This window comes from Zonotrichia albicollis, chromosome 8, assembly GCF_047830755.1.
Source record: "Zonotrichia albicollis isolate bZonAlb1 chromosome 8, bZonAlb1.hap1, whole genome shotgun sequence".
Classification (NCBI taxonomy): Eukaryota; Metazoa; Chordata; class Aves; order Passeriformes; family Passerellidae; genus Zonotrichia; species Zonotrichia albicollis.
This window is the reverse complement of record NC_133826.1, coordinates 2,155,388-2,180,188: the sequence shown is the minus strand read 5'-3', so window position 1 is coordinate 2,180,188 and position 24,801 is coordinate 2,155,388. Positions and strand designations below refer to the sequence as shown.

Below are 24,801 nucleotides of genomic sequence, written 5' to 3'. Positions count from 1 at the left end.
GGAAACAAATTCATCAGAATTATGTTCTCCTTTGCTCCTTTTCAGTGTTGTGCCCACTCCCCATCTCCCCTCTGAGGCCTGAAATGGGATTTTATCCCCCACAGCTGATATAGAAATGTTAAATGTATATATTTATAAATAAATATATAGATGAGATGCTTTTGGTCATCAAAATTAAGATCAAACTTGAACCCCAGTTCTCCTGTGTTGCCCAGAGTATTTTCCAGTGCTGCAGAAATGTGATGAGCTCCTGGTGGAAGGTGGTGGGAGCTTGAGCCTTATAGGGATAAGACTCAAAATTTGGGATAAATCCCAAATAGGGATTCGGTGAGCAATCTTCATGAGATGAAAAAATGGGAAAGGAGGTGATGATTTCCCACTTAAAACCTTAAATCTTGGGGAATGTGTGCACTCAGAGGGTGTGTTATGAGCCTGCAATGTTCATTGGTTCTAACTCACATAATTCTCCTTATTAATTAGCATTCTACCCTCTGCTGGTTATTGATTTCTCAATTCTCATGCTAATTAATCCACATTTCCCAGTATTTTTAGTATATTTTTAGTATATTTTTCCCAGACAGTGAATTTACAGCACATGTTGATTGTCTTTGTTAGAATCTTCTTTACCTTCTGCTTTCTGCAGCATTTCCTTGGAGGGATGTAAAATCTGCATTTTAGGTGTCCAGTTCTCAGCCTCATTGAAGCTCATCAGGGTTAGTTCGGCAAAACTTCAAATTGTGCAATTTTCCAATCAAACTCCAACAATATGAGTTTGAGAAGAAAGGTAGCTACCTGCTGGCTAAAGTGGAAATCACACTAAAGTGGAAATCATGATTAATTAAAACAATTGATTAGAAAAGTGAATTAGAGGCATTAATTAGAAAAATGAATTAGGAAAGTTCTAATTTCCTGGAGCCTGTGAAGGCAGGGACTGAGCTGAGCTCGGCATCACTTTTCTCTCTGGTTCAGGTGTCTGTGGCTGCTCCACAAATCATGTAATGAGAAAGAGCATTAATTAGTTAAATCCCTTCTGTAAACATGTTTTTTTTGAAAACCACAGTAGGAGAAAGGCATTTGTGGGGTGGTGTTGGGATATTCCTTTCAGATCTGTAGCTGCTGCCCTCGGTGCTCCCATCCCTCTGGATTTTCCTTTCCCTCTGTTTTCCTCCAATTCACTCCAGCTTCTTCCACGTCTCACTGGAAATTCCTGGAGGAAAGCACAGAGCATGTCCCTGCTCTCCTGGGAAGGCTCCAGTTAATGTTCCTTGGTTTTAGAAAATGGTAACAAAACAGAACACGAGATGGCTTCAGACACTGCAAAAATAAACTCCACGGGTTTCCCTGAAAACAGCCTCACTGGGTGAGCTCCACCAGGAAAAGGATTTGTTGGGTATTTGTTGGCTCACCACTTTTTCAAACATTAACCTTTCATGTAGGAACCAGACCCTGCTTAGGGGCTGCTTGAAGTTTACAAAGTACCACAGCCCTGCTGAGCTGATTCTGCCTGTGTTTTACACACCTACATTTTATTATTCTGTGTAACTTCTTTAATATTATTGATTTTTGTCATGGAGTCCTTACCCAAATATGACAGCTAACAGCAGTCCATGCCCTAAACCTGCAGAAAGCTGGGTGTTTTGGGGTTTTTTGTGGTTTTTTTGGTTTTTTAAATGGCTTGTATGCTAGTGAAGCGGCTTCAGTATATTTACAGCTCAGTGGCTATTTTACTAATCCTGTGTTTGTTTTCCCTCATTCTCTTTGTCTCAAAAAAATGTTATTTTTGTTGTCAGGGAGATGGATTCGTGTCTTGTCTGGCAAGTAAAGTGATGTGCAAATGGTTGAGTGCTCTGCAGAGCAGTTGGTGCCTGTGTTTGGTTGGGGCCTTGGAGATTTGGGGGTGGTGGATTTTCTGTTTGTTCTGATGCTGTGCTGACAGTCAGGCTGGGCCTTTTGGAAGTGTTTTTCTCACTGCAGTGCATTTTCATCCTGAGGGAACGAGCCAGTTAACATTTTACTTTTTATGCAGTGCTTGGTGTAGAGTCTTCTCCCAGATTTAAACCAGAGTTGCCTTCAGTTTCAAATAAATAAAAATCTCTCAAGTAAGGAGTTTTTAGGATGCCACAGAGGTGAATTCGAGCTTATCTCTGGCTTGGTGGGAAACCTGACTCCATCCTGCCCTGAGATGGGGTTTGGGTGCTGGGCCCATCCATCACTGTCAGACCCCACCTGTGCCAGGCATTGGATGCTGGTGGCCCAAATCTTCCCTGCCCCAGCCCCCTGCCCTGAATTCCTCATTCCTGCCTGATTCCTCTCTCCTGTCAAATACTTGTCCTGCTGTCCAAAGCTAAAAGCAGGCAGCTGGAGTCATTAAAGGGAATATGGAGGTACCACAGAACAATTCCCTAGGAAACTGCAGGTACTTTGATCCAGCCAGGTACTTCAAATCTTGGGAAGGCTAGAGTGGAATTTGGGAATTTGTGTTTGGAAAAGAAACCTCAACTTCCTCAGGGCCCCATCCAGGGCTCCCTGCAGGCTCACAGGGCCACATCTCCTGGTTTTCCTGAGGAGCTCTCATGGATCCCTGGTGTGATCTCTGCAGATACCTGGGTTTTCTCAGTCCAGGCTTGTGTTTGTGTGACCAGGCAGGAGGGCTGGGCAGGGTTAGGAGCAGGAATGATGTGCCCAGGATTTGGGTGTTGCCACAGGCCCAGGGATGGTTCAGGGCAGGGTTAGGAGCAGGAATGATGTGCCCAGGATTTGGGTGTTGCCACAGGCCCAGGGATGGTTCAGGGCAGGGTTAGGAGCAGCAATGGTGTGCCCAGGATTTGGGTGTTGCCACAGGCCCAGGGATGGTTCAGGGCAGGGTTAGGAGCAGCAGTGATGTGCCCAGGATTTGGGTGTTGCCACAGGCCCAGGGATGGTTCAGGGCTTTGTGCTCAGCCCCTGGGAGCTGCACTGAGCCTAAACCTGAGCAGAGAGCTGCAGGTGCAGCCAGGCAGGTGCTGTGGCTCTCCAGTGTCTGAGTAATTCCAAAAGAATCTTTAGGAAGATTATAGTAAGTTTTGAAATAGTACAATTAGAGAATAATCAGGTTTGGATTTTAAGAGACCTTTAACATCATCAAGTCCAGCTGTTGACCCATCCCTGCTGGAACATTAAACCACATCTCCCAGATCCAGAACTCCTCAGGGATGGGGACTCCGGACCTCCCTGAGCAACCTATCCCAATGCCTGACCCCAAAAACAATGGAAAAACTTGTCTAGTATCCAACTTCAATCTCCTGTCTCAGTTTAAGGCTGTTTCCACTTGTCCTCTTGCTGTTGTGGAAAGTGTCAGGATAAATCAAACTCTCCAACACTGTTTTCTTAGTATTGGAAGGTAGACATTGCTTCAGACACAGCACTGGGATAGTTCCATCAGGATGTAAAAATAAAGGGGTTTTCCCCAGTTAATTACTGCATGCAAAGGCAAATGAAGGAAAATAAGGTGGCATTTAAGGCCTTGAGGATGTGTGTGCTGGGATTTTGGGAGTGGAGATATTCCATGGTTGGGGGAGGAGCAGCTCAAGGGAAAAGGCTGAACCAGGGCAAGGGATGGATCCTGATCCAGAGGAGAGGCTGGAAGGTGATCCAGAGGAAGGGCTGGATGCTGAATGAGGGGAAAGGCTGGGTGCTGATCCAGATGCTGAGCTGGGGAAGGGCTGGGTGCTGATCCAGAGCAAAGGCTGGATACTGAATGAGGGGAAAGGCTGGGTGCTGATCCAGAGGAAAGGCTGGGTGCTGAATGAGGGGAAGGGCTGGATGCTGAATGAGGGGAAAGGCTGGGTGCTGATCCAGATGCTGAATGAGGGGAAGGGCTGGGTGCTGATCCAGATGCTGAATGAGGGGAAGGGCTGGGTGCTGATCCAGAGAAAGGGAAGGCTGAATACTGAATGAGGGAAAAGACTGGATGCTGATCCTGAGGAAGGGCTGGGTGCTGATCCAGATGCTGATCCAGCACAGCCTTCCCACATTGGGAGGGTGAGTGCTGATGGGTTATGGCAATAACGCCGGGCCAGCGTCTCATTAAACACGTGTGGGATTGTTCTGTGAGGGAGCTGAGCCTGCTGCCATCTGCTCCACAGAGCCAGTTCAGCAAGAGGGGTGGGGAGAATAAAGTACAGATGCTAATGGGCTGTGTAAACTGCAGGGCAAGTTCTCCTAAATATTTAGACTCTTTTCCTGAGGTTGTGTGTGGGGCTGACTTTCTCTCTGCTCTGTGAAGTTCCCTCCACTTCATTTGAGGTTGCCACTTAGCTCTGATTGTCTGGCTAAAGTTAGGGCGCTTTTAAGTCAGTGAAATTAGCTTAAAGATGTTTTTTCCCCCTAGGGTGGGATTGTGCCCAGGAATTCTTGAATAGGGAGCAGATATCCTGAGTAGGGACTGGACCCAGGCAGGGGCTGAGCAGTTCATGTGTAGCCTCGGGGCTGGATTCTCAATCCTTACTCGATTTTTACTGTTGGTTTACTCATTATGTGTGTTTAGTTTGACTGAGGAATTCCTGCTCCCCCCTCTCAGCCATGCACGGTGCTTTTAATTAAAACAACAGAATATACCAGAGCATTTTAAAGAAATGAACCAATTTAAAATCAAGCAAAATAGGTTAAAAACCAAGCCAAATAAATTCCTGCTGGCATCGTGACTCTTACATAACCATGGGCGATGTTCCCTGGCATTATTTTGCTAGTTCATAAATGGGCTACATGTGAAAAGGGTGGAAGAAGGTCAGCTTTGTGTTAGGGACAGAAAGCTCCATTCTCAGGAGCTGACAGTTGATTTCCTCCTCGTTCCTTTTGATGTCTGCACACTAAACGCTGCGTGGACAGAAAAATTCAATTCATTTAAAACATTTTGCATCAAAATGACATGCTTTAATGTATTTCCTTCTGATGTTTAAGTTATCTTTTCATCTCATGAGGGAGGGAAGAAAAAAGCCAACATGTTTGTAGTTAAAGTACCCAAGCAGAACTTTAAACAAAGGTCTCGATGAAGTCTCGATGTACAGGCAGCTTTTAAGAGTAGAAACCTTTTTTTCCCTCTCCCCTGCCCCCCTTTCTTGGCTCTCTGAGCCTTGTAAGCCAAGGAGATTTATTGCTGCCCTTCCAAATGCTTCTTCAGAATGAAGAGTTCACATTTTTGAAATTCCTCAAGTCCTCAGGAGGGAGAGGGATAAGGGCAAGTGATGATGGGGAGCACACCAAAGGATTTTTCAGGCTGGTTTTGCTGCCTGCGACTGTGCTGGGAGGGAATCAGCTGAACCTGCATCAAAAGAACTCCTGGAGCTGTGGACTACAAGAGTTGTCAGGGAGATGAATTGGGATGAAATTGGAACTTTTTAGTGATTGCAGTTGTTAGTGCTGATAATGCAGTCCAGGGTGTTTTGGAATCCCTGTCCTTGGCCAGATGTAGCCACCTGTGTGTGACTCAGCACTGACAGAACTGGGCTCCATCCCCTCTGTGAACCCCAGCTCTCCTGGAGAAATGTCTTTGCAGCCTAAATAACCTCCATCTATTGCCATTACAGCTATTGATACCGCTGATTGCTGTTAAGAGAGCAAAGGAATATTTTGGGGATATTGTACAATTGTACATTTTCCAGTGGGAATGGTCCCACTGTCCCCAAGGGGAAAGCTGCCCTTGGCAGTGAGGAATCTTGGAAAAGAAGCTCAGGTGATCAGGGAAACCTTTCAGTAAAGCTGTTGGTGTAACCCCAAATCTTTCCAGTCTTATTTTTCAGTCTGCAAGCAGACTATAGCAAGGTGTTGAGTGTATTTTCCTCTGTGTCTGTAAGCAGGGATGGCAGCAGGGCTGTCACCTGTCCCCCTGGGAGCTGAGCTTCCCACAGCAGGACACAGCTCTCACTTATATCTTCTGATAAATCACTTTTTTTTTTTTTTGCTATTAATGAGGTTGATCTGATTGTGTTCAATTTGGGTCTCACTTGTCTCTTTTCCACATATTAAATTTGTCTAAGTTTGGCTCCCAGCCTCTCATGTTTTAGTTGGAAAGAAGCATTTTTAAAAGTAGTTGTATTGGGTTGAATGTTTAGCAAAAGAAGGGTCATAGTTTGCACGTGGAACTATTTTTAGCACCTTAGGTCAGTTTGGTAAATAAACAGATGTGTGGAAAAAACCCTGTTATGTCTTTGCCTTCCAAAGTCATGCAGATCCCACATGGAACGTGATTCCCTTGGGAAGCCTGGCACTGGGAGAGTCCCCAGGCCCTTCTCTGACCCCATTTCCTCACCCATCACCCTTGGAGCTGCTTTCCTGGGGCATTTATACAGAAATCCTCTCACACTTCCTTTCTGCTTTTTCTTGCAGAGGATATTCAACTCCTTCGTGTACACAGAGAAAATATCAAACGGAGAGAGCGAAGTTCAGCAGGTGAGTCCAAAACCCCCTCACCTCCACTGGCAGAGCCAGCTCAGGGAATTCTTTCTGTCCCAGCCTCAGATCACTGCCAGGAACAGGATGGAAATGGGCATGGGTGCATGTGCTGATGGTGGTGTTGAGAATTCTGCAAAGCTTTTCCATTGCTCGGTGTGGGGCTGTCCCTTGGAAACAAAAGGGCCCTCTTGAAGAAGCTCCCATTAATTGTCAGCCTTTCATGTTGGAAGTGTCTCTTTTTGAATATAAAATTCAAAGTAAACCCATTGATATTATGATGTGGAAATATGGGACAGCTGCAGCCTGGTGCATCATAGGTGTGCTTGAGGGGTGCTTGTAATTTTATGGGGTTTTACAGGAACACATTTCAACATTTAACACTGAGATACTGCATGGGCAGTTTGCATTTTAATACATGTGTATATTTTTAAAATTAATTTTGGATCAGTTTTCAAACAGATCAAGTAGATCATGTTTCCTTCTTTCAGAAATTAAAGTCCCAATTATGTTTGCGGTAAAGGTGACGGGTTTTGGTCAAAGAAATGGAACAAAGAACCAGCTTTTCTTCCCAGTCTGAGCATGGACTTGCTCAGCCTTCCTAGACCCCTCTCAAACCAGTTTTAATGTTCAGGAAAACCAGAGCTCCTCAGAGTGGGGCTTTCCCTGGGGAAGAGGGAGCTGCAGCCCCTGCCCAGCTCCCTCAGGGATTCTGCAGCCCCTGCCCAGCTCCCTCAGGGATTCTGCAGCCCCTGCCCAGCTCCTCATGGATTCTGCAGCCCCTTCCAGCTCCCTCAGGGATTCTGCAGCCCCTGCCCAGCTCCCTCAGGGATTCTGCAGCCCCTGCCCAGCTCCTCAGGGATTCTGCAGCCCCTGCCCAGCTCCTCAGGGATTCTGCAGCCCCTGCCCAGCTCCCTCAGGGATTCTGCAGCCCCTGCCCGGCTCCTCAGGGATTCTGCAGCCCCTTCCAGCTCCCTCAGGGATTCTGCAGCCCCTTCCAGCTCCTCAGGGATTCTGCAGCCCCTTCCAGCTCCCTCAGGGATTCTGCAGCCCCTTCCCAGCTCACTCAGCCTCTCCTGGATCCCCAGACCCTTCCCCAGCTTTTTGGAGGTTTTGGCATGCCCAGGTTGGGTGCTTGCAAGCAGAGGGGCCATGGGAATGTAATTGTCACCTGAGTTTAACAATTTAAATCCCACCCCACGCCAGCCTCCCCCAGGATGGGCCCTGTGGCTCTGTGCTGTGTAGGGCAGCATTTCCAGCAGTGTTTCTGGGTGGTCTGTGCGCCACAGAAGGGCCATGTGGGCTGGATCAGACGTATCAGATGGCTTTTGAAAGGCAAAACTGTTTTTGGGAAACCAAGAAACTGGATTAAAACTTCTTTGAAGTCCTGACTACGGATTCTCCGCTGAGGAAAAGACAGTCCTTGTTTCCCAGAGCAGATGTCTGTGTTCATCCCAAGTGGATTTAAAGAGCTGTCCAAACACTGGAGGTGGGGTGATGGATTTGGAGCTGTCAGGGGAGAAAACGGGGCTCTGCTCAAGTGTAATTACTGTGCTTAAAAGCTCTACACTGAAGTGGATGGAAGAATAATTGAGCACTTCTGGTTCATTAATAACCAGATCTTCTAGCCCTAACGAATCCCCAGCAACAGAACCTGAATTTTATAAGAGTGGGACATTGAATGGGATCATCTTGAGCAAAGGCAAACAAATGTAAGCAGATGAAATCCCCTGCCAGAGAAATCTCATTTCTGCTTTGCTCATTCATTAACAGTTTCGTAGCAACTGATATCCAAAGGCAATTAATGACAGTTTTATGTCAGCTGGGATTTGGTTTTTTTGGCAGAGCACTGAATTGTTGTGGGAGTAGTGGGTTTTTTTGTACCAAACCATGTAAATAATGACTCTCAGTTTATTGAAAAAGTGAAAGATTCCAGCTGTTGGCCTTCAGGCCTAACTGTTCAATACCTTTGGATTTCTTTGTGCCACACAAGGAGCAGGTTTTCCTCTCAGCATTGAACTGGTTACACTTTTAATGTCTGCAGTTACAGAATTACTGTTGTTTCTGACAGGTAAAACCTTTTCTGCCTGATATAGGTTATTAAAAATGAGATGGCAATGGCCAAAACCGACTTGGATCCCTTCCCTGGGAGTTATTTCAGTATCAGAGAGCTCTCATATGAAATGAGAATGCAGTGCTGTGAGTTAGCGATGTAAATAAAGTGGGACAGGAGGAGTTTTATGAGGGGAAAATGTACATTAGCTGATTTCAAGGAAGTCAGTGTGTGTTCAGTGTCCTGCCAGACATCTGCTTTCCGTGATGTGGAGAGCAGGGATCTGGGCTCCACACAGGAGAGGGGGTGAAATGCTCTCAAACAGGAGTAGATTGACCAGCTTTGAGGAGAAAAGGCTTGAAAAGCTCAGGCCATGCTGCCATTGGGTTGGGTTTTTAGTTTGGTTGGTTTTGGACCGGGCAAAGAAGCCTTTGGGGAGGAAATAGATCTGAAATGTGCTGAAAAAAATTACATTTAGCTATTGAGCACAGCACGTTCCCTGGCTGTGAAACGTGGTGTGTTCACACACATTAATGAATTGTGAGCCTCACAATAAAAGGCAATTATTGTGTGTTTAATGTACTTCCAGAATGATTCAGGAATTGTGACCTCTCTCTAGGTTTTGCTGTGCATCCTGCTTAACATCTTCCTTGGAATAAGTCTTGGGAGGCCTTGCCAAAGGTACTGGCCAGTAGAAAACCTCAAATGAGTGCTGGTTTCCGTGACAAAATGCACTTTGGAAAGTGGTTTCCTGCATCCTGGTTGCAATAATGAAATATATTCTCAGTGTCGTGCAGAGAAGCAGGAATGGGGGCTTTCCACAAGGGAGAATGGACTTAATGGAAGGAGGAGGGGAGGTTTAGATGGGATTTTGGGGAGAAATTCTGCCATGTGAGGGTGGGGAGGCCACAGAAGCTGTGGATCCCAGTGTGCCAGGCCAGGCTGGAGCAGCCTGGGACAGTGGAAGATGTCCCTGCCCATGGTGGGGTGGAACAGGATGATCCTTGAGGTCCCTCCCAACCCAAACCATTCCAGGATTCCGTGAATGGTTGGAATCCTTTAAAACAGAGGTGTGGGATGCAGCTGGAGGTGATTCTGTGATCTTTCCCTGAGCCATGTCCGTGCTCTCCTCTGGCTCTTCAGGGTTGGTACAAAACCAGTGGTTTCTTCAAGAGCCACGTAGATGAAAAATAAATAAATAACATTAAAAGTTTGCTAGATTAGGAACCTGTGGATGCACAGTTGTGATAGAGCAGCAGGATGAATCCCTGGTAGGCATTGGAGAGAGGGGATTTTTTCCAGATTTTTCTGGTTTACAGAGGGAATTTAAACCTCAAAATTCTAACTCAGCTCTTCCATGTGTAAGCAATCCTTTCCAAGGAGCTTGACAGTGTTAAATCCCTGTCTGTGAGTCCATCCCTGCCTGTCAACCCCACTGATGCATATTTTATATACAGGCTTGGAAATATGAAAAATACCTCGGCTTTCAAGCTGCAGCCAGAAATAAAACCTCACCTTGGAGCTCTGCTTTCCCTCAGAGCTCCCTGCAAAGGGAAGACTTCAGAGCTGTGGAGCTTTGAGGGGGAAGGAGCTTTAAAAAAAAGCTCGAGGGAACGATGCAAATGAGGGAAATGTCTCTGGGAAAATTAGAGGAGCTCAGTGATGTTGTGATGAAAGGTTGTCAGTGGAGATGGTGACAATTGAAGTGCATTACCCAGGGGTGCTGCAGTAATAGAAACAGGTGTTACAGTCCAACCTGTCTGCAAACCCCAGGGCTTTGGCTGCGTGTCAGCTGCCAGAGGAAATCCAGGGAAAACAGGGCTAATGGCTGCATTGTTCACAGAGAGCACTCTCTGCTCCTTGTTTTGTTTATTAAAATCAAGGAGAAAACACAGAAATCTGAAAAATGCCCATGGAGGCTTCCCCTTGCTGCTGTTTTTGAGATGAGGCAAAAAGCACTTTTTGTGGGATAATAATATTTATGTCAATCTCAAGGTATCCAGATTTATTTCAGTCTCCATTAAAATGGGTGAGTTGGAGGATTTCTGTGGGAGCAGGAAATGTCTGTCACACTTGGTACCCACCCAGGTGTGGGACGCCCCTGCCCCTTTCCTGTGCCTGATTGAGGGCAGGATTTTCCATTTTGCCTTAAAAATACTTCAGCAATTATGTAAGCATGGTTTCAGAGTTCAGCCTTCTGTCCTTTCATTATTTGTTATCTCTCTTTCTCTACTTTGGAGGTTTTGTGGGTCTGGCATCCATCAGCATCCAGCAGCTCTCCAGCTCCAGGCAGGTTAAAAAAAGCAGGCTGTGTGCTGGATAAAAACTTGAGGTTTTTATTTAGAAAGAGGAGAAGGTGATTTAAGCTTGCAGCTTTTACTGTGACAGGCTCCAGCAGCCGAGTGCATCACCCTGCAAGGGGAATAAAGAAAGTTTGGGAGGGAAGTGAAGCCCAGCTATGGAAGAAAGGTTTGTTTTGTTAGGCTTCATCTGGGTGATGCTTCTCAGTTTGATTAATTAGAACCATTTGTTTCTAGTATTTCATTGGTGGTTTACCCTCAGTTTCTTAGCACAGTTTATTCATTTGAAGAACTTTTCAATGGAAAATTATTTTTGGATGGTCTTGTCCTCGGTGACTTTATTGGGTTTGCTGGTTTTGAAGCGGTCTGGATTGTTGGGAGCATTGTCTTGGTATCAGAGGGCAATATTTTCAGAGTTCTTTAGATTAGACCAAGTGAGATGCTGCTGCTGTGGGCAGGGATGGTGTCTGGAGCTCTGGGAGGTTTCAGATCCCTGGCTGCTGACACGCACTTGACTCCTGCCCCAACCGGGGCTGGATCCCCTTCCAGAAAAATAACGGAGTGACTTTGAGCCATTCGGAGCTTTTTCCATGGGAGACGCACTTTGGGAACAAAGCATTTGCTTTTTGTCAGCTTCTGAAGTACAGGATCTTCTGAAAAACACATTTGTCAGATCTTTAGACTCGGCACAGCAGGGTGAAATTCAAAGGCTGTGGGGTGCTTTTATCGTTCAACCTAGAAAGGTGAAAACTCATCAACACCGAACCCTCAGCTTGAGCAGCATTCATTTATCACAGAGCTGCTCTGATTCCAAACCAGAGGCCTTTTGTTCTGGGGCCCTGTGATGGTTTTATGACTGCTAATGATGCTCAGCAAACTTCAGCTCTCTCCCCTCCTCCTGATTTCAGGTAGGGAAACAAGAGGGAAATCTCAGATTCAAATATCTGGTTTGCCTTGGCATTTCATTTGAGAAGAGAACTTTGTACACACCAAATCTAAATGCTTTGATTTAGGAAACTTGGCCTGTGTTTGTTTGAGAACACAATTTGTGCTGTGTGATTGCTGCACCATTCCCCCATCCATGATGGAGTGAGTTTGAAATTCTGGAATTCCTCATGCTGTCATTTAATCTGTGAAGAAAATGAGGATTTCTTTGCAAAATAGCCTGAGTTTTCTGCTACTTTGGATAAAAAACAGTGAAGGCAAAACTCCAGAAGTGCCTCTTACCTTGTCCTCATCTCCTTCTACATTTCTGCCACACCAGTTTTTAATGGTGGGTTTTAAACAAATCCAGGAGAATCCACTTCTGAAGAACACATTTGAGGGGTACAGCCAGACACAAAGAAAGCAGAGAAAGATCTCCCCAACAGCTTATTATCCTAACGACTGGGAACAATTTAACAGTGCTGGATGCCTAACATGGAGGAGCCCATTAGCAGTCCTCCGGTGCCTTGGCAATAAATCATTCCACAGAACTAATTAGGTGTAATTCTGCAAGTCATTTGAGCAGGGTCCCATTAAACCTGTGCTCCTTGGAGCGCTGTCACGGTCGCCAGCATTCCCTGGAGCAGGGCAGTGCTGTTATCAGGGAGGCCTCCTGCCCCTCAGAGCCGAGTAAATCATGACAAAAGGGCCTGTTGGTGAGAGTCAGGACAGACATTTGTCAGTGCAGGGATCTGGAGAATCCAGGGCTGTTTGCCAGCACACAAGAGCAGCAGCACTGTTCAATCATCCCTGCAGGGTTTGGGGTGTGCAGGGAGCAGGGGAGAGGAGTGCCACGGATTGAGGAGATGATTTAGCTCTGGAGAAGTTTGCAGAAATGCAAAACAGTATTTCTGATTATCCAACACCTCTGTCTGTTGCTCAAGAGAAGATTCTTTCATTTGGGATGTGTCTGGCTGATTATGAAATATGTAATTGGTTGGTGTGAAAGGGATGCAGAATATGCAGAGCCAAATAAAAAAATCCTGATCCATTTCATCAATTCCTGCCTTTGATGAAAGAGCAGGAGTGAAAGTCTCAGTAAATGTTCCTTGTGAAACCTGATGCCTCCTGGTAACTGTGTTCGCTGTCACGTTTGCTCCAGGAGCAGGCACAGATTTTCCTTTCCCCTTTTCCCGGGCAGTCATTAGTCAGGCTCGCTGGGAAGTGCCTAACGAAGGGACACAAACGAGCTCTCCTGTCACAGCACAGTCACTCCAGCAGCCTGGGACGTGTCCCAGCAGGCTCAGCCCTTCCCAGTGCCTGGAATCTGCCTGGCATGGAGAGGGCAGAGATGCCACAGGCACCACCAGCCCTCAGATCACGTCAGCTTGGCAGTATTTGCCAGCAAAAAGTCATTAATTTTACTTTTATTTTAATTTTTTGCAGAAGGATTTAAGAAGAAGGGCTGAAGTGCCCAATTTGCTATTTCCAAAGTGAACCACCCGATTTTTTTTTTTAATGGTCTGAGAATTGCATGGGAGTGGCCACAACCTGTTTGTTTTCACTTTCTGAAAGGAGCAAAATTGGCTCTTTCAAATCCCAGTGTCACCTCTAAACCTTGTCCTGATTTATAAGGAGTCCCTCTGACAACAAAAGGCTTCAGGAGGAATTTCACTGATGCAAGACTTGTGTCATTATTTTCTTGCTGCTATAGTATAACATCAGTTAGAGACTTTTCAGTTTGTGGCTGAAGCTGTGGATTGTGAGAAGGCACAGTGAGCTCTGGATCGATGGGGAAACCACCCAGGCACTGCTCAGCCTCCCAGGAAAGCAGCAGGGAATGCAGCTGGAAAGCAAAAGCTGGGGTGGTTATTTTGCCCAAATCTCCATGAGAGAAATGGTGAAATACTTCTGCACAGATCCACCTGGTGAAGAGGCTGCTGAGGAACTCATGGCAATATTTGGGGTTATTTGGCTTCCTTGGATCCCGAGGATGCTCCCACCAGTGGGAGATTTGCTGTTGGCTCTTTGCTCCTGGAGCAGTAGCAGTTCTGTACAGTGAAGGCACCTCTAACACCATTATTTGGGCTTTCCTGAAGTGTCCATGTATAGAACTTCAATAAACTCACTCCTGGCCTGGTTTATTCTCCATCACATCCCTGTCAGGCCTTGGAGCAAGCACCTCACTGCCACATCCAGCTGTCAGTTCTTAGTGAAAGGGAAATTTATATAATGGAAATCACACTTCTCACTCATGCAAAACTCTGTTGAAGCACCCACTGCTGGATGGTAAATGTATTTTATTTTCTTGTATGGTCTCCTTGCCGCAGCCAATATTAATTACTTGACTTCTTGCTTGAGCCACAAAAATAAAAACGCAATGAGCAAATCAGAAAAAAATTGTCTTTAACACAGGTTCTAATTGCTTGTTAAGGAATGGGGGAGCTGATTTTAAAAAATTCCTCATGGTTTTTTTTTTTCAGTTGGCAAAAAAAATCCGTGAGAAGTTCAACCGCTACCTGGACGTGGTGAACCGGAACAAGCAGGTGGTGGAGGCCTCGTACACTGCCCACCTCACCTCACCCCTGACTGCCATCCAGGACTGCTGCACCATCCCCCCTTCCATGATGGAGTGAGTATGGAATCCTGGAACCCCTCCTGCTGTCTTTTCATCCACAGAGAAAACTCAGTTTTCTTTGCAAAGTAGCCTGAGTGTTGGGAAGGATGAAAGTTTGACAAGGAAGGCTCACAGGTGCTTGGCAGAAAGATCTTTAAATGTAGAGTCTGAAGAAGGAATAGAGATGGCAGCAAGTTTTGATAGAGAAGAAAAGAATTGCTGAGCCAGTCTCACTGGATAACCAAGGAGGCAAAGGGTGTGTGAGTTAGAAGGGGTTTTTATGGCTTAGAGCAAAGGATAAACCCACCCCAAACAAGAAAATGTTTTTACCAAGCAGAAAGAGAGCACAGGCAAACAAGGCAGCAAATGCTGCAAGTAAAAAAAAGGTCTCAGAATTTTCCACTGCAAGAAAACTGAGAAACAACTTCTAGCTTAAACTGTAATGTACTGACTTTTAATGATTGGAGAACAGTAACATGAATATGGTAATTACAGTAGTTATGATAGGCTGTAGGTAAAAGTTAAGGTATAGATTGGTTCTGCTGTATTAAGATGCTCAGCAAGGAAAAGTAAATAATGCATTGGAACCACAATTAAAGTATATAATGCATTGTAACCAAAATTAAAGTATATAATGCATTGGAACCAAAATTAAAGTATAGAATGCATTGTAACCAAATTAAGGTATATAATGCATTGTAACCAAAATTAAAGTATATAATGCATTGTAACCAAATTAAGGTATATAATGCATTGGAACCAAAATTAAAGTATAGAATGCATTGTAACCAAATTAAGGTATAGAATGCATTGTAACCAAAATTAAAGTATAGAATGCATTGTAACCAAATTAAGGTATATAATGCATTGTAACCAAAATTAAAGTATATAATGCATTGTAACCAAATTAAGGTATATAATGCATTGTAACCAAAATTAAAGTATAGAATGCATTGTAACCAAATTAAGGTATATAATGCATTGTAACCAAAATTAAAGCATATAATGCATTGGAACCAAAATTAAAGCATATAATGCATTGTAACCTAAGCTAAAGATCTCCAGGGCTGCCTGCAGCTGGAGCTGCCAGCTGTAGGCACAGCTCTGTCACCCACCACCCTGCACTGCTGTAATGCCTTGGATACAATAAACTGCATTTTGGAGAGCATGGGAGTCCCACATCCCTCATCCAGGCTCTTACTCCTGGGTTTTCTGCTAGTTTGGGTAAAAATGAAGGTGGCAAAACTCCAAAGGTGCCTCTTATCTTGCCCTCATCTTCTTCTACATTTCGGCCACACCAGTGTTTAATGATGGGCTTTAAACAGGAGCTGGGAATCAGCTGGAAGCAGCAAAAGAAAGTTTGTTCACGGTGTTCTGTTCAAAAAGAGTCTGTCTAGATCCAAAACACTGTTTTTGCCCTGAATAACTCTCCTCAAGCTGGTCATGGGACCTTTTCCTGTCCTTTGAAGTAGCCAAAATCACGAGCTGGTCAGTCCATCACATGCTGGCTGCACTGTGCTCCACTTTCATCAGGCTGACATGCTGCTGTTTGACAGCAGAGCTTGCATGAAATCGAGTCCATTGCTTGGAAACTGCATTTGTTCATGTTTAATTTGGTTTGGTTTTAAGTCCAGGAGTTTTGAGTAGGCTAAATCCAGGCAGTTGGTTGTCTTTAATCATTTCTGTTGTGCTGCATATTTGCAGAAATTTCTCTGGGTTTTCTAACTGTAAAATGGGTGATAGAAGCCCTGATTTTTTCAATTAAAGAGGAGTCATTTTCTTGAAATCCTGAACATTTTAAACATTTCTGCAAACCTTGATTACAGACTGATTTTTACTGTTTATATCTCATTCTGATTTAAACCCATTTGAGAGGGAGGAAGGTAATTTGGGTCACCAGGTGACTCCAAGGGCACAGGTTTGGAGTTTCTGTGCAGTTCCTGCTGGACAGGGTGCCTGTGGAAATTGCTGCCCCATCCAGGCTGTTGGCAGGGTGGACAAAAGGGTCAGGGATTCTTTGAGGATGAAAACCTTTCTGCCCTCTGCTCACAAAATCCATGCAGGAACCACCAGGCAGCAGCAACACCTTCCAAGCAAGGGCTGAGGGGAAGGAAAAATGGGATTTATCACCCCCTTGTCAGTGTGGCCTCATTTTTCTTCAAAAAGAGAAGTCTGCTTTTAGTCTGGAACTTTAGTGAATTCCTTTTCACTTTGTCCTCCAAAATTACATAGCTTGGAAGCCCTTCAGAAATTTCTTTACCTGTGGTGAACTTGCATAAGAATCCTTCCCAGTGAAAGGTTTAAAACACAAACAGCTGGCAAAGCAGAAGGGTGAATTTGCTGTTTGCACAGCTCCTCATTCAGGCTCTGCAATGGGATTCTCATCATTTAGTTGCTTGGATCAATAATTAAATAATTCCCAGAAGAGTTTATCAGCTGCAGGATGTTCTGGACCTTGACAAGGCCTGGTTGAGGCTTATCTGGCCATTGGACACAGTGCTGTGTGTAGGAAATCATCTGCAAGACAAAAAAATATAATGTAAAAATATATTTTCTGTTTGAAACGCCCAAGTTTTAGCTCCAATGAACAATGCTTTGTTCATTGTCCATTTTGTCTAAATGCTGGTGCCGTCATTTCAGTTTTTCTCATCTTTCTGCCTCTCCCATTTGCTGCTCTTCTTTTCATTTTCCTTCCCTGTGGCGTCACCTTTCTGGGAGATTCCCCATTTTGGTTAAATATCAGGAAAGAAGTTGATTCTCCTGGATATTGTGATCAGATTTTGAATCCTTCCATGTTTAATTTGTGGACTAACTGGGTCTGCACTTGCAGGAAGTTAAACTGGATGTGTTTCTGCTGATAGCAGCTTATCCTTGGTGTTTAAAATGTTTAATGTTGGTGTTAAAGCAACGATAATGAAATTTTTTTGGTTAAAGTATTTATTGACTGCAGAAAAGGTCACGTGGAAAAAGACCCAGATTTGTCTGTGAAAATCTCTTTTTTTCCCCATGAGATCCTTTGCCTCAGATTGTGCCTTGGCCTTGTCTGAGTCCTCAGGGCTGTGGTTTTCCTTCTGGAGATTGTGAAATGTTTGTGTTGCAGCTCCTGAACTCTGTGTGTTTTCTTCTTCTGGCTGTTTCCTCATGTGGCCTCTGCATTGAGCAAACATTTGGAGCAAGAACTGTGTCACAAGTGCATTATCTACATGGTATTTTTAGATATTTTAAAGTATTTTTAGGTATTTTTATGTATTTTTATTTTTGTGGTTTTTTTCTGGCTGTTGCCTCATGGTGGCCTCTTCATTGAGCAAACATTTGGGGCAAGAACAGTGTCAAAAGTGCATTACCTTCAATGTATTATTGGGTATTTTTAGGTAGATTTGAAGGTTTTCCCCAGAGTGTTTAAGGCTCTTTGTCACTTGGTGTTCAGCCTCTTATTGTCCAACTTATTGATATTGAGTTGGGAATGCTGCAAGTTTGGGTTGGTCTGGGGAAAATCAACTTGGGAAGGATAAACTGTTCTGTAGGGAAAGGATTTTTAAATTGTTATTGTTCCTTTTTTTAATGGATTGCTGACTTCAGTTTGTATTTGTTGTTACCATTAAGAAAATGATCCATCAGTCTGCTTGCATTTCTCCTGAAAATCCAAGCATTGGTTTGTCGTGTTGCTTGGGATAAGCTGTGAGATTTCCACACCTGGTGGCTATGAATAAATTATAGAAAACAGCACAAGCTGGGTTAGAAAACAAACCTGGCATTTAAATTGGTTGTTTAATGACCAGTGAGATATGACAGAAAAAGCAATCTTTATTTTATTGCCATTACATGGTGCTGGCTCTTGCAGTGGAGAGCCCAAATGAGTGAGTTTTCATGTGATTCCAGTCTGGATTAAAATTCCCAGCCTGACTGTGCTTTTGGTTGCTGTTTTGTACCCCAAATATTCTGGTTTTACTGGTGTGAGACCAGCAGCTGTGTCTGTGCCCCCTCCAAGGCAGGGTTGTGCAATGGAACTACCTTGGTTTGGAAAGCGGTGAAAAGAAATAAATTGGATGAGGCAGCACAGTTGGTGGCTATCGAGTGGTTTTGGCAAGGCCTTAATTCAACAAACATTTCCTGATAAAATTACCCTCAGCTGCTCTACCAAAGCCTCTAAATGTACTTGGGCAGAGGGAAATAATCCCACGCCTAAATCCATGTGCAGGGGCTGCCAAGAGGGGCGAGCAGGGCAGGAATTGTGTTCCCCTGCTGGAATCCAAAATGCAGGGAACTCTCAGAACGTTGGGCCTGTAAACCAAAGCTTAGAATCAAACCCAGGATTTGACCCGAGACCTTGGGAAAGGCTCCCAAATTGAGGTGCCAGAAGCGAGAATGTGAATTTATAGTTTAAAGCAGACATGTTAAGCTAAATAAAAGAAAGTTTAGAGGTTTAGAGTTTAAGATACAGAAAAAATAAAAGTATTTGCAAAGGTAACAAGGAGTTTAGAATGCAGCACTGTAGGTTTGCTATGACATGATTGGCTAAGAAAGCTCAAACTGGAGCAGGAGTCCATAAGACCAAATGTATGAGGATTGGGTCAAAAACATAAATACCCTTGTGGGCAGTGTTTTATTGGTTAATAAACCCTTAAAAGGATTGTGACAGGAGGGCTTGTGACCCTCTGAGCCACGCAGTGAAGGTGTGAGCCCAGCTCACCCTCCCTGCCTGTGCAGGAGATAAGAAAAATAAATCCCATCATCTGAAGCAGCTCAGAGGTCCCAACTCTAACTCATCCCAATTCCCCCCATTCCCCTTTGGTTTTTGCTGATCCTTTCTGCAAAGGCCGATGATCTCTGCTGGCATTTTCAGCCCTACCTAACCTGTGGGATCTCAGGATCTGAGTCCTGAGATGCCGAGCCACCGAGAGCACCCTTGGGGGGCTCGGGAGTCCTGGAATGTTCCAGAAGTGTCTGGTGGCTGGACTTTGATCCTACACAGGAGACGACACCTGTATGAGGACAGGAGGGTTTCACCGGGGTGAATGGTGAAGGGATTGGTTAATTAGAGAGTGAAACACAGGGTTTAGGATTTCTGTACAGGGGGGTTTAGAGAAGTAAGATGGAGGAATTGGGGCCTGTCCTGTCCTTCTTCTTCTTCTTCTTCTCCTCCATCTTCTGTGGTGATGGTGGCACTTTTGGATTGGTTATTACTGAAAGTGCACCGGGTAATAAGAATAAATGGTATTGGGGAAAAATGATAAATATTGTACACGTAACAATGGGTATAAAGATAGGTGACTGTACGGAGGGCGACACAGTGTGCTCATGGCTGGCTGCTGAGCAGAGCTCTGTCGGGCTGAAAGAAAATCTTTTAGATAAACAATTAATAAACATAAAAACCGAAAGAAGAACTGAAGCCTCTTCTCGTCCTTCGATACGCGGCTGCCCCAAGGCCACCCCGGGCCTTTCCAGGCCCTTCAAACAGCCGAAAACCCGACACTAACCAAGCTCTGGGAATGGCACAGGGAGCAGAGCTTCCCAAGCTCTGCCCACGTGGTTGGTGTGGAAATCGGTGCCTGTGTTGGTGTCCCTGGGGTCACACCTGGCACCAGCTCCATTTCCCAGGCACTGGGGGAGAGAGAGGCTGCTCCAAACAGAGTTAATCTGGATAAAGTGCCCCGGGCTCTCAGCAAACTGATGGGAGATAAGGAAAATGGATGTCAAGTGAGGTGCATCTTCTAATCCTGGAGGAAATCCCTGCTGGAAAAACAAGCCTTGTGTTCCTCACCACCACAGGCTGCTCCATAAGCCACGAGGAACGGATTTGATGCTGTCTCCAGACATCCCCTATCACGATGGAGCTGGGTGGTGATTTACCAGACAATGTTTTAATTCAAGTGTCTTTCTCTGAAGAGGATGAAAGGCTTTGTGTACAAGTTGGAGTCTCCTGGTTTTTGTGCCTGAAAGGGCCTCAGCAGGTATTGAGGGAATCTTGGATCTGGAATGGGCTGATGGAGCAGCAAGAAGGGAGGTAAAGAATAAACAGAATTTATTTATTTATCACAAGTCCTGAGTACCTGCAGTGGGAACTCCTGGGATGTCTGTCAGTTCTGGGAAGTGTCTAAATAGGGATTTAGAAATGAGTTTTGTGAAGCAGGTTTGGAAACTTTAGGGGGTTCTACCTCTGCAGGTCTGCATGGTCTGACTTGGGAGTGATGACTGGAATAACTTCAGTCATAGAGATGTTAATATGCAAATGAAATTACACAAGTTTAACTCATATTTTGGATGGGATGGCAACAGGCAGAGAGCTGGTTTATAGTGAATATTTGCAGATGAAAGGAAATCAGACTCCTTCCACTCTAAGATTAAGTTGGATATGTGGGTAGTGGTTGAGTATTTGTCTCTACCCACTACACAAAATGTCTTTTTCTGGAGAAGTTGTGATTGATGCTCTCTTGTGGGAGACTTCCAGAAGTGGCTTTCTGTAGCTGCAGTTTTCCATTGAAGTTGGTTGTGTTCGGGCCCACAGAGCGCCTGCCAGTGGTTTCTAACACAGCAGTGGCTGCAGTAGGATCACCTTCCAGAAAACAGATTATTCAGATGCATTTGGGACGAAATGCAGCTCTTCCTGCAGCTTTCCAACAAAAACCAGGTGATGCTTTTAAAGGGACATAAAAAGTCTTCCCTGAACTAACCTTGATCTGGTTTTGAGACCATCACTCTGATGTGCTCCAGCATTTCAGGTCCTCAGCTCTGGGAGAGAAGGGAAATGCAGTTTCCATGGGATGTGAGCAGCTCCAGGAAGCTGCTCTTGCTCTTTATTTAGCTATGCTGATAAGAGCTTGGGGAATGCATTTATCCAAATTTGTGCAAGGAGCTGGAATGGAGAAATATTTGTTGGTAAAACACCCGACTTGGCAGTGGCGCATTGCAAACATGAACGGAGCTGTTTGGATAAGGGAGTTTACAAACCTCTATTTGAAAATCATTTACTCGCTGGCTGTGATACTGCCTTCAGAAGGGGTCTGGTTTTTGCTTTTTTTTTTTTTTTTAACAGATGGTTAAATATTTGCTATTGCAGTTCAATTTTATCACAGCTCTTTCTGTGTTTATCTTTGCTCTCTGGAGCAGTTAAGTGGGAGATAACAGGAATCCATTCAGTTCCTTGACTTACCTGAAGAGCTGCACTTCCAGAGGAGGCCTGGGGGGGCCACAATAAATGAAATTTAAGATATATTTGCTGTTCTGACAGAGTTTCAGGCTGCAGTACAGCCCAGGGGGTTCTAGGAGATGTAGGGACTATGCACAGTCCTGGCATTTGTCCATAAAGTGCAAGCAGGTATTTAGGAAATTTCTCTCCTGTGCTCTTGCTTTTAGTTCTAATGTGGCCAAATTCCTCATGAAAAAATGGGGTTTGGAATACAAATTCCTCATGAAAAAATGGGGTTTGGAATAGAAATTCCTCATGAAAAAATGGGGTTTGAAATAGAAATTCCTCATGAAAAAATGGGGTTTGAAATAGAAATTCTTCATGAAAAAATGGGGTTTGGAATCGAAATTCCTCATGAAAAAATGGGGTTTGGAATAGAAATTCTTCATGAAAAAATGGGGTTTGGAATAGAAATTCCTCATGGAAAAATGGGGTTTGGAATAGAAATTCTTCATGAAAAAATGGGGTTTGGAATAGAAATTCCTCATGAAAAAATGGGGTTTGAAATAGAAATTCCTCATGAAAAAATGGGGTTTGGAATAGAAATTCCTCATGAAAAAATGGGGTTTGGAATAGAAATTCTTCATGAAAAAATGGGGTTTGGAATAGAAATTCCTCATGAAAAAATGGGGTTTGGAATAGAAATTCCTCATGAAAAAATGGGGTTTGGAATAGAAATTCCTCATGAAAAAATGGGGTTTGGAATAGAAATTCCTCATGAAAAAATGGGGTTTGGAATAGAAATTCTTCATGAAAAAATGGGGTTTGGAATAGAAATTCCTCATGAAAAAATGGGGTTTGGAATAGAAATTCTTCATGAAAAAATGGGGTTTGGAATAGAAATTCCTCATGAAAAAATGGGGTTTGGAATAGAAATTCCTCATGAAACAATGGGGTTTGGAATAGAAATTCCTCATGAAAAAATGGGGTTTGGAATAGAAATTCCTCATGAAAAAATGGGGTTTGGAATAGAAATTCCTCATGAAAAAATGGGGTTTGGAATAGAAATTCCTCATGAAAAAATGGGGTTTGGAATAGAAATTCCTCATGAAAAAATGGGGTTTGGAATAGAAATTCCTCATGAAAAAATGGGGTTTGGAATAGAAATTCCTCATGAAAAAATGGGGTTTGGAATAGAAATTCCTCATGAAAAACTGGGGTTTGGAATACAAATTCCTCATGAAAAAATGGGGTTTGGAATAGAAATTCCTCATGAAAAAATGGGGTTTGGAATATAAATTCCTCATGAAAAAATGGGGTTTGGAATAGAAATTCCTCATGAAAAAATGGGGTTTGGAATAGAAATTCCTCATGAAAAAATGGGGTTTGGAATAGTTTGCATTCCTGAGTTGAATCCTCCTTCCAATTGTACATTCTCTTTACAGCTGAGAGCAGCTATACTTGGATTTTTCAAGAATGCTTGAAATAATGGGAGCAGCTTTGGTGGCTTGCCAGAAGGAATTGTGTAACTGAGCCATCAGTAGCTTTTTTCTTTTTTTTTCAGTTGAATTTATTCATAAAAACATTGTTTTCCAGCATTCTGTTTAGATGCAGTGGGAACACTATATTTAAGTATTTATGTAAAAATGAGTTAAAATCTTGCCTTGCAATCAAGCAAACAAGGCCTAGCTGGGAATTTCAAAGGAAACCCTGAATTTTGAGTGAACTTATGTAATTCCATTTGCATATTAATGTCTGCTTGAATTTGTATGAAGGCCAGAGAAAAGCAAAAAATGAGTGTTAAAACAACGCGAAGCCCCGAGCAGCTGCTCAAGCGCCGTTTTTATCCACATCTCCCTCGTTTTCCCCCCTAAACTCCAAACACACAAAAGAAGTTGATTTACACTGTAAATTCAGGCCGAGCAAAATCCAATTGGAGCTCACTGGAGCCCCGTTTTGATGTCAGATTCAAAGCTCCTGCAGATTCATTTTATCTCCTGCGCTCGCCCGGCTCCCGCTCGTAAATCCCGCGGAAGGAGAATGGAAATGAGCGCGGCCCGGTGGGAATTTCACGTGTGAAGTTCAAAGCAGTTGGCACATCAGAGGCAGCGTCAATCACGGCGGGCTCCGGGGAGGCAGCCGGGGAGCGTGGGGGCTCCGTGGGGACCCCATCAAAGTGGGAGTGGCGGCTCCGTTGGCTCCCTCGGGACGCGCCTTCCATCCCTTCTTCATTAAAGGGAATCCAGGAGCGGGATGGGGAGAAAGGGGGGTGGGAAAGCTGCCTTGGAAGTGAATCTCTGCCAATGGGTTTTGTTGGCTTTAAATCTGTTTAAAAAACCCACTCAGAGTTACAGCGCGGTAATGTTGGCGTGGGGATTTTGGTGGGGATTTTGGAGGGTTTTCTCAGTGTTGGCGTTCTGGAATATTTTGGGTGAAATCTCAAGAGGATTTTATTGGCCTTGTAGTGCTTCTGGGAAAAGTGGGAGACATTGGGGAAAATCAAGGGAGGCACTGGTGGAAATCAAGAGAGGCACTGATGAAAATGAAGGGAGACACTGGTGAATATCATAGGAGACACTGGTGAAAATGGAGGGAGACACTGGTGAAAATCAAGGGAGACATTGGTGAAAATCAAGGGAGGCACTGGTGGAAATCAAGGAAGGCACTGGTGAATATCATAGGAGACACTGGTGAAAATCAAGGGAGACATTGGTGAAAATGAAGGGAGACACTGGTAAAAATGAAGGGAGACACTGGTGAAAATGAAGGGAGACACTGGTGAAAATGAAGGGAGGCACTGGTGAAAATGAAGGGAGGAACTGGTGAAAATCAAGGGAGGCACAGGTGAAAATGAAGGGAGACACTGGTGAATATCATGGGAGACACTGGTGAAAATGGAGGGAGACATTGGTGAAAATCAAGGGAGGCACAGGTGGAAATCAAGGAAGACACTGGTGGAAATCAAGGGAGGCACTGGTGAAAATCAGGGGAAACACTGGTGAAAATGAAGGGAGACACTGGTGAAAATGAAGGGAGACACTGGTGAAAATGAAGGGAGACACTGGTGAATATCATGGGAGACACTGGTGGAAATCAAGGGAGACACTGGTGAAAATCAAGGGAGACACTGGTGAATATCATGGGAGACACTGGTGAATATCATGGCAGACACTGGTGAAAATCAAGAGAGGCACTGATGAAAATCAAGGGAAACACTGGTGAAAATGAAGGGAAACCCTGGTGAAAATCAAAGGAAGCGCTGGTGAATATTGTGGGAAACACTGGTGAATATCAAGGGAAGCACTGGTGAATGTCAAGAGAAGCACTGGTGAAAACCAAGAGAAACACTGGTAAA

The 24,801-nt window shown here is 44.3% G+C and overlaps 1 protein-coding gene across 3 annotated transcripts in view; it reads left to right on the top strand.

Moving 5' to 3' along the window:
• The window catches only part of CACHD1 (cache domain containing 1), a 95,564-nt gene that overhangs the window by 24,051 nt on the left and 46,712 nt on the right, over nucleotides 1-24,801 (top strand). For all 3 annotated transcript variants that reach the window (XM_074545628.1, XM_074545626.1, XM_074545627.1), the window contains exons 2-3: nucleotides 6,364-6,426; nucleotides 14,187-14,335. In XM_074545628.1, coding sequence (XP_074401729.1) covers nucleotides 6,364-6,426; nucleotides 14,187-14,335 — 212 coding nt within the window. The remainder of the gene's footprint in view (nucleotides 1-6,363; nucleotides 6,427-14,186; nucleotides 14,336-24,801) is intronic.